The sequence below is a fragment of the Ipomoea nil genome, unplaced genomic scaffold (genome assembly GCF_001879475.1).
Source record: "Ipomoea nil cultivar Tokyo-kokei standard unplaced genomic scaffold, Asagao_1.1 scaffold1932, whole genome shotgun sequence".
NCBI classification, from domain to species: Eukaryota; Viridiplantae; Streptophyta; class Magnoliopsida; order Solanales; family Convolvulaceae; genus Ipomoea; species Ipomoea nil.
In genome coordinates this window covers 3841493-3856469 of record NW_017618360.1, presented here as the reverse complement: position 1 = coordinate 3856469, position 14977 = coordinate 3841493, and the positions used below count along the sequence as shown (strand labels likewise).

At 34.0% G+C, this 14977-nt stretch overlaps 1 protein-coding gene and 1 non-coding gene across 2 annotated transcripts; one reads left to right on the top strand and one right to left on the bottom strand.

Annotated features, from left to right (window-relative positions):
* Positions 1 to 6983: 6983 nt before the first annotated feature.
* On the top strand, positions 6984 to 7057 carry TRNAV-AAC. The gene has a single exon. It is a non-coding gene; the product is annotated as a tRNA-Val (tRNA).
* Positions 7058 to 10206: 3149 nt separating this feature from the next.
* Positions 10207 to 11124, bottom strand: LOC109193988. The gene is made up of 3 exons (XM_019344822.1): positions 10602 to 11124; positions 10374 to 10523; positions 10207 to 10297 (listed from the first exon to the last, which is right to left on the bottom strand). Exons 1-3 carry the CDS (start codon positions 11115 to 11117, stop codon positions 10292 to 10294), a joined length of 672 nt encoding a protein of 223 aa, XP_019200367.1. The 5' UTR covers positions 11118 to 11124; the 3' UTR covers positions 10207 to 10291.
* Positions 11125 to 14977: the final 3853 nt, after the last annotated feature.

Sequence of the window (14977 nt, the reverse complement as noted above, 5' to 3'; positions counted from 1 at the left end):
TTTCCTTTAGATTCTTTAAGTTTAGTCTTTCCAATTAATTTTAAGTAATTAAATTGCTTCGTATCAATTCCCTGTGGGATCGACCCTTGCGAAAGCATACTACTACTATAGTGACTCGTGCACTTGCGAGGACATTTAAAATTGTCCATCAGTGGACAGAGAAGATTGAATGGAACAAAATTTATTCCTCTATAGAGGAAAATGGAGGAGAAAGCATGACCAGCAAAGGAGAAGGCCAATACTGTAACACCTCGTGTTACGCCCTTTAATCCCTGATTAATTATTTAATTAATTTCGTTAAAGAATAGTTAAAAGGATTTAATTTGGTACATGATCCCTTAAATTATTACCATGATTAATAAGTTGATCATTGGTTCAACGAATCTGGACTTTATCCTTGGTTCAACGAATCTGGACCTTACCCTTGGTTCAACGAATCTGGACCCTAATCCCTTTTCAAATAAAATAAGGAAAGAGGACCTTTACTATTCAGATTCTAATTAGGAGTCCTAAATCTATATATAGGGGTTAGAAAGCTTTTAGAACCCTTCCCACTCATATTCCTATCACTCGAAATTCCCCAAGAAACCTAGCCAAAGAATTCCCCATCACCGAGTTTAGGAAAGATCAATTGGAAGAAAATATTGAAGAAGGACCCTAGGAGATGTGAGAGATTTAATTAAGGCTAAGAGGTAACCCATGTCTTACAAAACCTATTTTCCTTGCTATGTCTTATTTATTGGCTCCTTTGATAATCGTATGTGTGATCTTGTGATTGTGTCTTGATAGAGCTTATCTTAGGGTTTATGTTGCGATTGCTTAATAATCTTGATGTTGTAAGTGGTTATATGCATGATCTTGCGTCTAAACATGTCTAGAGCTTGTCATTAGGGTTTTATGCGATGGTATCTTGATGTTCTTGATTTACTATGTGTTCTGGTCTTGAGTCTCGGCATGATTAGAGACTGTGTTTAGGATTTATTTGTGTTGTTCCTTGGCTTATTCTTGGTATTCAAGCCCGTGTTATTGTTGATATGTGTTGGGAGGTGTTTGGACTTGGATTTGGACTCAATTGATGAATTCCCAGGATGGGAACTGTAGCCAAGGAAGTCGTTCCAGCAGGTAGTCGGTGGGGGGATGAACCCCCACTTGACCACCCGCCGAAACAGTACCATGTTCCAGCAGGGGTACCTGTGGGGGTTCGACCTCCCGCTGGAACATGGCGGCCCACCGGTGGGCAGTCCGGCGGGATTTCGTTCTCACGTCGTACTGTCTGCTAGTATGGGTGGTGCGTCGTGTTGCTTTTCCCCGTGTCCCGTTATGTCCCGTTTGATGTTTCCCCGTGTCTCGTTATGCCCCGTTTGATGTTTATGAGTCCAGTTTGATGTCGCAGATACCGAATGAGGATTTGTGTGTCTTGGGTATTGCATGTGGTCGAGATGGTATCCCGTTGGCCTAGGATGAGGTTTGTATGTTCCCTTGTGAGCCTTGTGGTTGCTTTGAGATCTTGAAGTAGAGTTTAGGTTACTCCCCGTGGGTCGTGTATTTGTATTGATGACAATTGTTGATAAGAGTCTACGTGCTTGTTGTGCCCTTCCCCTGACCATCCCTTGTTCTGATATTGTGAGTGTTAGTGTTGAGTATTGGTCACTATTGATTATTGCTATTGAATGCTGATTGTTGTGTTGTTGCCCATGATGAGAAAAGAGCTATGATTACCGTGCTATAGGCCGGATCATAGTATTGTTGGCACTGCGAGTGCTTGATCATTGTGCTATAGGCACAGATCGCATGATTACCGTGCTATAGGCCGGATCATGTTCTGTTTGGCACTACGAGTGCTTGATCATTGTGCTATGGGCACATATCGCATGTTTACCGTGCTATAGGCCAGAACATGTTATGTTTCGCACTGCGAGTGCTCGATCATTGTGCTATAGGCACAGATCGTGATTACCGTGCTATAGGTCAGATCATGTTATGTTTGGCATTGCGAGTGCTTGATCATTGTGCTATAGGCACAGATCGTATGATTACCGTGTTATAGGCCGGATCATGGTATTGTTATCATTGATCATTGTGAGTCTTACTGTTGTCTTGGTTTGTTATTGAGCCTTGTTATTGCATTGTCTTATGATCTCAGGTTGCATGCTAGTATCTTTATGTTGTTTATATTGTCGAGTCCGTTGACATGTCTTGAGTCTTAATTTTGGTTTTAAAGCGAGAGTTGTTTAGGGCTATATATGTATTCCCAAGTCTCAAAATGGTTTTCTTATATCTACCTATATTGTACTCGACGCGTGGGAGTGAGTTACTCAGCATTATTCGCTGACGGTTGTTACACCATATGTTTTTCAGGTACTGACCAGTAGCTTCGGAGTTCGCTAGGTGGACTCGCAGATTTAACATTAGTTAGTTCTAGTCGTAGTTGCTATGGCCTGTGTGCCTTGAATTGTATTCGAATATTAATTGTGGATTATGCTTAGATTAGTTAGTTGTAGCCTGTGCATCCAGGTTCTCCAGCCTAGATGTGGCATAGCACCCCGATACTTATGACGTTAGTTTCCGCTCTGTTGGGTATTAATGATAGATTCGCCTTTGTTTCATAAGTTTTAAATGTTTTAAAAATTATGGATGTTACAAATACTACCATATTCTTACACTTAAAGAAGGCCAATGATAGCAGCACCAAGGATCGTATAAATTAGACATCATCTCATTATTTATAACTTATGTTAGCCTAAGTTCATATATAATTATTTTAGCATAAGTTATTTTATGAATTTTAGAATTCCAGCACAAATAAATAGGTTAGGACAAGTTTGAGAAGATATAGTCTTCTTGTAGTTACAAGACCACTAAGTCAAACACAAAAATAGGATCATACAACCACTATGAAGAATTTCTCTCCTTGTGGTGCTGAATTGTGTGGTTTTCCTTGCTTGAATAAGTGTATTTAAACCCCTCTATGTCTACTTTGAGGGACAAATTATGAATGAAACAATTGAGTTAGCTTTTGCTTACTTCCAACTCTTATGTTACATAGAGTTACCTCTAGAAGCTGTGAAGTGCGTGTTGTGATTGTGTGTATGTAAGCTTCTATTTTCCTTCGTGTGATGCGAAGCTTCTATCCAAAAGAAAATCCTAAATACATTAAGTTGTTAGCCTTCCAAGAGCCACGTCCCTTTCACCCAAAACAACATCCAAAACACTTCATAAAGAACCATCCATAACGCGAAGCCCTCTAACTGAGTTTTCAGCACAAAACGGAGTGGAACAAGATGAAGATTTGACACGAATCATATCAATGGTATAACTAGTTGATAACATTAGCTGATTGTAGAAAGGTGTTTGGTAAATTAGTTGTTAACTGGTAGTTGTTTCCTGTTTGGTATAATTTCTTTTCTCAAAAAACTAATTGAAAAAGTTGCTTTGAGCAACTTTTTGAATTTTAGTATTTTGAAATTACAAAAAGTTAATTAACCAAACACTTATATTGATTTTTTAACTAAAACAAAAAGCTAATGATTGTCAAATAAGTTAAAATTGACCTATAGAATAACTATTTTACCAAACCAGGTCATAATGTATTTATATTGAGACATAGTTCAATAGTGATTAGTTGTTGTGTAAATTAAGGAAATGTTTTTATCTACGATATAGATTTTGTATGCATTTGTTTTTACCTGTATTATAAATCCCTTTACGTTTCTTTATTTTTACAAGGTAGGCATATGTGTAATGTTAATGAACAAATTTAGCAATCATTTAATTCTTTTTTTTTTTTTTTTTTTTTTTTTTGTAGTTATTGTTCTTCAATTTAGAAATGTCCAGACGGTCCAGTGTTTAGTTCATGTTTTAATTAAGTGCAAATCTTTAAATCTATTTATGTTTTTGTTTTTTATGAAGATGGATATATATGACCAGTTCACTTCAGTGCAAAGGATGAAATGTTTTTCTTGGTATAATTCAGAAAATCAAATTAAAGAAATAAATCAATATTGAAATAAAATAATTATCAAAATATATTTTTCGGTAAAATATCCACCAGAAATGGTATTAATACCTGATAAAAAAAAATGTGTACTACTTCAAGAGTCAAATTATATGCAACAAAAAATAATTACAACATTAAATAAATATGAAGAAATGCATACATACTGATATAAGTAAATATATATTCACAGAAAGAAATATCCATCTTTTAAAATATCTTTTATAAATTGAATAAAAGAGTAACATGTATGTTCATACAACAGCATCCTTTGAAGTTGGATAACGTACTCTTTGTCTTTTTTAAATCTAAATTGCAAGAAAAATTTATGAAGTCATTAAATTACAAAATAAATATGTAGATTTGTAGAAAAGAAAATCTGGAAATTATGAATAAAACGTAAACATGAATTAAAAATAGTAGCAAAATATAATATATTGAAAATGGATTCATGATGAAAAAAAAAAAAAAAAAAAAAAAAACTAAACACTTATCATTCATTTTTAGCCGATTCGTTGGATTTCGGATAACTCTATTCACGTCCAATCGTTAATCGTTATGTTGTGCATCCGTATGCACCGTGCATGGTGTATACGAATGCAAAAACGACATTGTTTTGACATTTAACTTTAAAAAAAAAAAAATCAAAATTGCATAACTACAAATCCATAATTTCATAACTATAAATCCAAAATTACATAACTACACATTCATAATTTCATAACTATAAATCCAAAATTGCATAACTACACATCTATAACTTCATAACTATACATCCAGAATTGCGTAACTATACATCCAGAATTGCATAACTATACATCCATAACTTCATAAGTATAAAATTTAGAATTGCATAACTACACCATGCATAATTACACATCCATAATTTCATAACTATAAATCCAGAATTGCATACCTACACATCCATAATTTCATAACTAAAAATTCAGAATGAATAAACTAAAAAATGAACATAATGTTGTTGCTGGGAATCGAAACTGATATTTTTTTAAGTAGGACGCGCGTTTTGATGCAAAACGACGTCGTTTTTGCATCCGTATGCACCATGCATGGACGCATGGTGCATACAGATGCACAGCATAATTTGCCATTCACGTCACTAAGGTTTTTAGATTCGAATAGCAGAGATACGTAGAGTTTAGCAATTTTTATTTTTATCATTACAAATTTTTAGCTACTGTTATATGTAATTGTTTATTTAACAAGATAATTATATTTTTAGTTGAAGTTATCTTTTTTATGTTAATTATAAACAAAAGTTTCTATGAACCGTAGTGTAATGCAAGTAGCGTTTGTAATATGTTCCATTTATGGTGTGTTTGGAAAGTTGAAAAATAATTTCTGAAAATCATTTTTTTGAGTTTCCCTGTTTGGCGATGAGGAAAATTTGAAGTTAACGAAAAATCATTTCTTGGTCAATGAAAAATACATCAAATTTTCAGAAAAATGACTTTTTTTTTTTTTTTTTAGAAAGACATTTTCCAAGTGTTTCTACCAAGTTCTTTGCCGCCCTCTCTCTACCAGTACCAGAGCACTAGCTAAGACCATCTTCAATTCTTGCGCAAATTATGCCCTAGAAACGTGTTCACTATGAATGGTGAACACGGGCCCAAACGGCATCGTTTTTACCAAAATAAAAAATAAAAAATTAGTTAATGTGTTGTTAACGGCGCCGTTTGTTCAGATTATAAATTTACATTTATTAAATTATGAATGTTCTGTTATGATATTATGAATTTTCTATTATGAGATTATGAATTTACTGTAAATTCATAATCTCATAACAGAAAAATTCATAATCGCATAAAAGAAAATTCATAATTCCATAACAAAAAATTCATAATCGCATAAAAGAAAAACATTTATTAAATTATGAATTTTCTGTTATAAGATTATGAATTTACTGTAAATTCATAATCTCATAACAGAAAATTCATAATTTCATAACTGCACATTCATAATCTCATAAAAGAAAATTCATAATTTCATAACTGCACATTCATAAATTCATGCCTGTACATTCATAATTTATGGATGTTGAAGAAGCTTGCGCGAAGAGAAAGTGAAACTGCGAAATGTGAAAATGAAGAAAAAAAAGTCGCGTGGTTAATTATGAAAAAAAAAAAAAAAAAAAAAGATAACGGTGCACCATTACCGTTGGGACTGTGTTCACCATGGATGGTGAACACGGTTTCATGGCATAACGATTGCAATTCTTGCTACACCAACTGATTCTTCTTCATCTTCTTGCCTTCTTCTTACCACCAAGACATGTTTCCTCCTTTTAAAAAAAAAAATTATAAATTATTTTTTCAGATGGCGGATCTTCCCAGATCTCGCCATCTGAAATGGTTTTTGGGCCAGAAACTAGTCGGACAAATTGGTTCTGAAGCCAGTCTGGCCGGCTAATTTTTTTTAAGCGAAAACTAGTCGGCCAGACTTGTTTTTGCTCTAAAAATCATATTTTGTTGTGATCTCTTGTTCCCTGTTATTTTGTTGTGATTTCGTTTTAATTTTGTTGTGATTTTCTAGACAATGTTATTGTGTTGTGATTTTATATATATATATATATATATATAAAGAATGAAATTGTCAATAGAGATTATGACAATATATAAATTTGCAGTGAGTTTTTAGAGTTTTTGCAGTGAGATTGATATTTTATTAGTCATTGTATTATTATACTGAAAATTGTTATTAAAAAATATTGTTATATTTAAATAAAATAATTAAAATGTTTAATTATACAATTCTGCTCATTTTTTGAAAAATGAATGAAAATAGTTTCTGAAAACTAACTTATTTTTCTGATTTACAAACATACCCTTAATTAATTATTATTATTATTTTATTATTTTTTTGTAAGGGATGCCACATAAACATTTAACAGGTCAGCTTCTTGGTTCAGCGTTGGTGAAATGAATATAATACATGATAAATAAGTAACCGTGTTCGAATCAAGTAATGAGGTGTCGTGGTGTAGTTGGTTATCATGTCAGTCTAACACATTGAAGGTCTTCGGTTTGAGTCCGGGCGACGCCATCAGTTCTTTTACTCAGAGCTTCTGCACTTTGTTTTCTTGTGTAAATCTAAGATATTCACATTTTTTTTTTATTCAGATAACGTTGTGGGGCTGGGCAATTTAACATAACAAATGATGAAAATTTCAAGATGATTATAGTTTTTGCATAAAAAAAATTTCATAATTGCCTAACTACTTGCATAATAACACAGAAATAGATTTTAGTAAGCGTTTGATCCAAGTTATATATCTAAAATCCAAATTAAAATTCTCAATGTTTAGATACTAAGACCATCTCCAAGGGGTGCGCTAAAGCACCAAAACACAAAAAAAAATGCCAAAAATCAGCTCCAACCCTGCGCTATTCCGCCAAATATTTGGCGCACTGTGAACAGTGCTGCGCCATATTTGGCGCAGCACTGTTCACAGTGCGCCAAGACACTATAAGTTTTGTTTTTTTCATTTTGACCCCACTTTTTTGTTTAATTCCTTTTGTGTTTTCTTTTTTTTTTTTTTAATGTATTTGTATATTTTGTTAAATTGTTAACTATAAATTTTATATTATTTAAAATGAATTATATCATTTGAAAGATCTCATCAAGACGATTAAAATAAGTCTAATATTGAACATAGATTAATTAAAAATGAAAACACATAAAGCTTAATTATAACAAAATTAAAGGAAATTACATACTCAATTTAAAGCTAACACATAAAACTTAATTAAAACTACTTTAAACATACTTAATTTAAAACAAACACATAAAACTTAATTAAAACTACTTTAAACATACTTAATTCAATAATCTCCTAGGCCAGCATCATTTCCTCCCAAATGATTAAAATATTGAGTAAGCATGTGTGGGAACATTATGGTAATTCTTTCAATTAAATGTAGCGGATGTTCGATAACTTATTATTGTGGAATAAAATAATATTTGCATTATAATTATATTGTATCATTTTTTATTTTTATATATTTACATATTTCGTTAAATATTAAACATAAATTGTATATTATTAAAATAAAATTATATCATTTGAAAGATCTTATCAAGACGATTAAAACAAAACTAATATTAAATATAATTTAATTAAAGTCTAATTTATTAAATTACAACTATTAGTTTTGTTAAAAGAATAAAAGTATAAATATAAACTTTATGAGGGGTGTAGGAATAAAATTTGGTGCAGAATTTGGTGTAATGGGTTGGAGATGGAAAAAATTTGGTGTAAGAATATGCTGAGAATATTCCTTTTTGGTGTAAAATTTGGTGCAGAATTTGGTGCAATGGTTGGAGATGGTCTAAGGCCATCTCCAACTCACTCAACACCAAAACATCAAATTTCTTCACCAAATGTCACATCATAATGAATATTCTCAGCATATTCTCACACTAAATTTTATTCATCTTCAACCCATTTACACCAAAACACCAAATTTTTACAGTAAAATAATTTAATTTTTCAATTATTAGTTCGAATTTAATTAGTTTAATATAATTTAGTTCGAACTTAATTAGTTTAATATAAAATATAATTTGTAATGTAAATAATAATTTTTATTAACATTAATTTTTTTTTTGAGAAAATTACACTTTTGGTCCTATGACTATAGTGGAGGTGGTAATTTCAGTTCGTGACTTTTAAAAGTAACAGATTTAGTCCTTTTAGTAAGCTTTTTTTTTACACATTGAGTCCTTCCAGCTAAATTTCCGGTAGAAATCCGCCGGAATGTCAATTGGATTTGTTTATTAATTTTTTGGGAAGGGTAAAATCGTCCATTCAGGCCATAGAAAAGGGGGAAAAACGACTTCCCACTTCCCACCTTAATTAAACTACACGCAGAAGGGTTTTCAGTTCTGGGAGAAGCGAAGGAAGAAGAGACGAAGTGGAAGAGAAGCAATCAGTCGCACCACTCGCACGCTCCATTCTCCATCAGGTCGTCCTGGGTATGGCTAATTCATATTCTTCTTGTTCTTCTAATTCTGCTACTGAGTACTATGAATTTGGGGAAAGGTTTCCAATTATCCATTGTAGATGTGGTGAACAATTGAAAATTCGAACTTCATGGAAAAATGAAAATCCCGGTCGTAGATTTTGGCAATGCTCCGGTGCTATTGTAAGTTTTTGTTTTTACAAGTTTTTGTAATTTTTGTACCGGATGTATGAATGAAATTGAATAAATGTTCTTTGAATTAATCCAGGGTAATGTGGGATGTGGATTTATTGATTGGTATGATCCTCCAATGTGCTATCGTTCAAAGAGAATAATTTCGGGATTGCTAAGACACATCAACCGACAAGATGAAGAAATACAGAAATTAAATATGAAGCTTAAAGGTAATAAAGATGATGGCAAAGTGGTTGGTAGTTCTAAGTGGATGAACAAGTTTGTAGCAGTTCTTGTTGTAATAGTTGCACTAATTATTGGTTGTAAGTTTTGCTAGTGAACTGATCCAAAGAAGTGTTCAGTATTTGTAATGTGTTTTGGTAATTTTTGAATTGTGTAATGGTTGGTGATGTAAGGATCATGGTAATGTAAGATGTATGGTATGTTGTGTTAATGTAAGATTTATGGTTTGGTTACTTAATGTAAGGATGATGATTTATTTTGTTAATGTAAGGATGATGGTTTGTTTTGGTTTACAATTCAGCAATGTGTGACTCTTTTAGCAACACTGTAAAAGCCCATGATTTAACAGTTAGAGCATAACATTATGACCAAAACACTGCATACCATAGTCTCATAGTTATCATACATTATGACCAAAACAAACTGCTTTCAACTATTTGTAATCATTTAGCAGCCAAATCAGTTACCAAAACATACATACAAACTAACTTCATCAAAACATACATGCAAACTAACTTCACATGCATTCACTCAATGTCAATTGGGTCATCATGGTTGCCAAAGAACTTGGACTTCAACACAGTCTTGCTCCTTGTATAGTATGGCTTTTTCCTGTTTGATTGCTTCACTTTGGTTCCCTTCTTGGATTTGGCTGGCTGTTGGTTCATCTGAGGTTCTCCTGATCCACTCTGTTCCCCTTGTCCATGCTGGGCATCAACCTCATGCTGCCCTAATCCACTATGTTCCCCTTGGCCATGTTGATCATGATTCTGCTGCTGCCCTAAGTCACTATGTTCCCCTTGGCCATGCATCTGCTGTCCTAATCCACTCTGGTGCTCTCTTGTAGGCATATTGATGGGGATTTGGTGAGTGGCATAGATGACCCTCTTCTTTGGCTTCAACTGAAAAACATAGAGTTTAGGTTACAATTGTTTTATATACAGTTTACTGTAATCCAACATAATATAATACTACACCTTTTTATTTGGATTAGATGGACACTTCCTAGCATTATGCCCAGCTTCCCTACATACAGAACAGTGCAGTTGAATGTGGTTTCTTGACACTCTATTTCCATCTTGGGTCAACTCAGCAGCTGATCTTGTCCTTAACTTTTTGGGCCTCCCAACCTGAAAAACACCAACAAATGAAATCAGTTTTGATCCAGCAGAGAGTTAAAGGATAAGGGTCAGCAATCAAGCAATCACCTTGGCAGAATACAAGGGTGGCAATGAGGGTGGTGTATCACACCTAGGCCACTCAGCAGGACCTGCCATTGGGTTGATACTTGCACTGTATATCTTCATATATGTTTCTTTTGAGTAGCATGGATGGACAAAGTCAAACACTCCACCTTTCCCAAATTTTTTCCATATAGCACATATTGCATGCTTGCATGGAATGCCTGTCAGCTCCCACCTCCTACAAGAACATTGTTTTCTTTCAAGGTCAACTTGTTGTTGATCCCCATATAAGTGTCTAACCTCAAACTTGAAGAAATCACATTGTGTTGCTAAGTAACCAGATGCAGCCTTCTCTATTTGCTTCAACTTCCTGACAATCTTAGGACATATCAAAGACTTCCATTCTGCAGCTTTCTGTCTATTCTCAAACAACTTAGCCATAATCATTTTCCTTATAATTTCTAGGCACTCAATGATAGGCTTGTCCCTTGCTTCCATTATAGAGGCATTCCAAGACTCACAAATGTTATTCACTAACATGTCGCAATGGGATTTTGTAGAGAAGTGAGATCTAGACCATTCTGTTGGGCTTTTATCACCTAACCATTGGTATGCAGCTTCATCTAATCTCCTTAGTTTATACAAAGCATCAGTGTAAGCATTTACAGTGTTTGCCCTAGCACAAGTCCATAATGCATCCTTAATAGCCTTACCCTGGAAACCTGCTACCTTCATATTTGCATGTAGGTGTCTCACACAAAATCTGTTTTCCACACCAGGTAGCACTTCATCAAAGGCTGGAATTAGACCCTTCTGTTTGTCACTTATGAAGCAGTACTCATCCTCCTCTGCATCACTTATCTGCATATCATCTTTCAACAGCCTTAGAAACCATATCCAAGATTCCTTTTTCTCTCCTTCCACAATAGCATAAGCTAATGGAAATATACAGTCATTTGCATCTATACTCACAGCAGTCAGAAGCATCCCTCCAGTTTCAGATTTAAGGTGACAACCATCTACCCCAATCAGTCTTCTACACATCCTGAAGCCTTCCTTGCTGCTTTTCCAACAAACATACATTCTCAGAAATCTTTCCTGCCCACTTCCATCTTTTAAGTCACTCAACTTAACAAGACATGATGACCCGGGATTTGTTGTCAAGACTTCTTCTCTATAACTCCAAATCTTTTTGAAGTTGGCTTCCTCATCACCTACTCTTATCTTCTTTGCCTTCCAAATAGCCCTATATGCTTGTGAATCACTCACATAAAATCCCTCCTCTGTGCAAAGCTTATCTTTGAACTTTCTCATCATCCAATCTGGGTGATCTTTTAATTGAGTTGCCCACCTCTTAGCAACAACACTTGATTTCACCATTGAGTTCTCCCAAACCCAAGAACAACCTTCATGTTCATCTACCATGTTCAAAATCCTCCATGCAAATGACCCTATTACTTTCCTCAACCCTATTCTCTAAGGGCAACCCTCCTGTGTACACTTAACAATGACCCTTTCCTCGTCATTTTTTATAGTTCTAATTTCTTTACCATTATTGAAAGCATAATTTTGAACTGCTTCCCTAAACTGTTGTTTTGAAGCAAATGTCATGCCTAAAGTGAAATGGGGGTCTTTCATGTCTGTTGCAGCTCTAAATATGGGCCATTTGCTTTCCCCATCACCATCACTATCAGAATCCACTACTGACTCCTCATCAGAAAAAAAGATGTCATCCAAATTCTTAACCTTTTTCTTTGTTTGAGCTACATCAACCTGCTCATCTACTTTATCATCCTCTACACTGAAATCAACAACTTGGCCATCATCCCCAGTCCCTACATCAACCTGCTCATCTACCCCCAATCTCTGTACCTCAATCTCATCTTCCCAATCACTTTCTGGCTCCAGTACTTCCATATCAGCTTCAATCAAGTCCTGGTCATCCATTGTTTCAACCCAAAACTCCAACATTTTACTTGGGTTGACCTCATTCAATATAGGTATAAGATCATTGTCTGATTGTAGCAACTTCAAACTATCATTCCAATAACAATAAATCAGGGCACCGACCTCACTATACCCTAACTGTTTTATCTTATCCTTCAACACATCTAGACACACTTCATTAGCTTCCACTCTTTCATACAGTTCTACATCACCACCCAAGTATTTAACTTCACCAACCCTATTTACTATCCCATTATGGAAAAGGACAACTTCAAATGGGCCAACACCATCTCCTGTAAAGCCAACAGTCAACAGAGTGGTACCCACAAGACTGAAAAACAATAGTCATATGAAAATGATTCCTGACCACAAAAAGTTTAAACATAATGGTCCCCACAGAATAACAACAATGTTTCCTAAACCCTATATATGCACATGACAAGAATCAGTAACTACAGCAGTAGTATTGGTCCCCACAGACCACTACAACAATTTCCCATACTCATCAAAATTCATACTAACAATAATAAACAACATACCACTACAGAAAATGGTCCCCACATTACAAGACACAAGACACAAGTACAAACTCCTTTATGCTTTATGCATATATAACCCACACGGCAAACCCTAGAAATGCTTAACTTCCATTCAACTCCACAAAAAACACTCCACACAAACAACACAAACTCATTCACTATAAAATTCATACAATTTAAACAGTTACAAATTATTCAAACTTACTTCGTTGGAGCGTATTTGGGGCAGAACCCGTTCCAGTCGCCAATGATTTACGCATTGCAGTAGGCGAAGTGAAGAGTTCTCTTTGTTCCCGCTTTCTTCCTTCTTCCACACTGTCTTCACGCTTCTCTGCTGTCTTCCCGCTACTTGCACACAAAATTAGGGTTGCGTGGAGGTTGATTAAGGTGGGAAATGGGAATCCGTTTTTCCCCCCTTTTCTATGACTTGAACGGACGATTTTACCCCTCCCAAAAAATTAATAAACAAATCCAATTGACATTCCGGCGGATTTCTACTGGCAATTTAGCCGGAAGGACTCAATGTGTAAAAAAACTTACTAAAATCTGTTACTTTTAAAAGTCACGAACTGAAATTACCACCTCCACTATAGTCATAGGACCAAAAGTGTAATTTTCTCTTCTTTTTTTTTTTTTTTTAAATCGAATTTAACAATATTTTTGAAAATTTAATTTATTCCACAATAATAATATAACATACAACATCTAGTACATTTAATTATCAGAATTATTAAAGTGTTCCCACAAATGCTCAATCAATGCATTACGGAGTGCATAATGAGTTTCTTTATCTTTAATTTTATTTTATTTTTCAAAATTGTGTTGTAGCTTCTATAATATCAATATTATGTCATATATATTTTAATTTTTATTATGTTCTAGTCATGTTTGATGTATGTCGTATGTATTTTAATCTTTATTATGTTCTAGTTATGTTTGATGTATGTCGTATGTATTTTAATTTTTATTATTTATAGTTACGTTTGATGTACGTCGTATGTATTTTAATTTTTATTATGTTCTAGTTATGTTTGATGTATTTGAAATTTTAATTAATATATATTCAATATTAGTCTTGTTTCGATCGTCTCGATGAGATCTTTAAAATGGTATAATTTATATTTAATAATATAAACTTTAAATATAAATATTATAAATATTTAACAAAATAAGAAATTATATATAAAACAAATAAATGATACATTTATAATTATAGAAAGAAGCAATGACAAAATTGACAAATTTCTCCCCCTCCCCACTTTGTCGTGGATAAACAGTGCCACGCCAAGTTCATTAACACCAAAAAGAATGGCGTTGTAGCGAGATGGCGCTCCACCTTAGAGTGGGAAATTTGCTGCTTTGCTGATTTGGCGTTGGAATATGGCGTTATACCCCCTCACCTTGGAGATGCTCTAACATCCAAAAAGAAAATGTTATATCCTCCTGAATGTTTAGATTAACAACATGATAACTACCTGAATGAAGTATATAAACTCCCCAGCCCCATTTAGGAGAGGCTGCACATTCAATACACAACACAACAATGGGCATGTTCAAATTGAATGTACTCAGGGACGGAGCCAAAGGGGGCAGGGGGGCGGCTGCCCCACTCACCCCACCCGCGCTCCATATATAGTCTTTGTATGTATATATGTATATATAGTACATGTTTTAGTATTAGTATATAAAAACTATAAAATGTTAATAAGAAGTGAGTTAGATTAGGTGGTAAAGCACATATTTGGTAATAGTGAGGTTAAATGTTCAAATCTTGGCATTAATATAGTTTTACAATTCTTTTTACTCATTGCCCTATGACTTCAACACAGTCACGTTTTTAATAGCTTCTTTAAACACACACACACACAAATATATATATATATATATATATATATATATATATATATATATATA

What these genes read in the sequence shown, in the direction of transcription:
- LOC109193988 (XM_019344822.1), bottom strand. Translation starts at nt 11,117, where the DNA reads ATGTTAGTGAATAACATTTGTGAGTCTTGGAATGCCTCTATAATGGAA. An exon ending in CACCCTTGTATTCTGCCAAG is followed by an intron (nt 10,524 to 10,601) that starts GTGATTGCTTGA and finishes GGTGTTTTTCAG; the next exon opens with GTTGGGAGGCCCAAAAAGTT.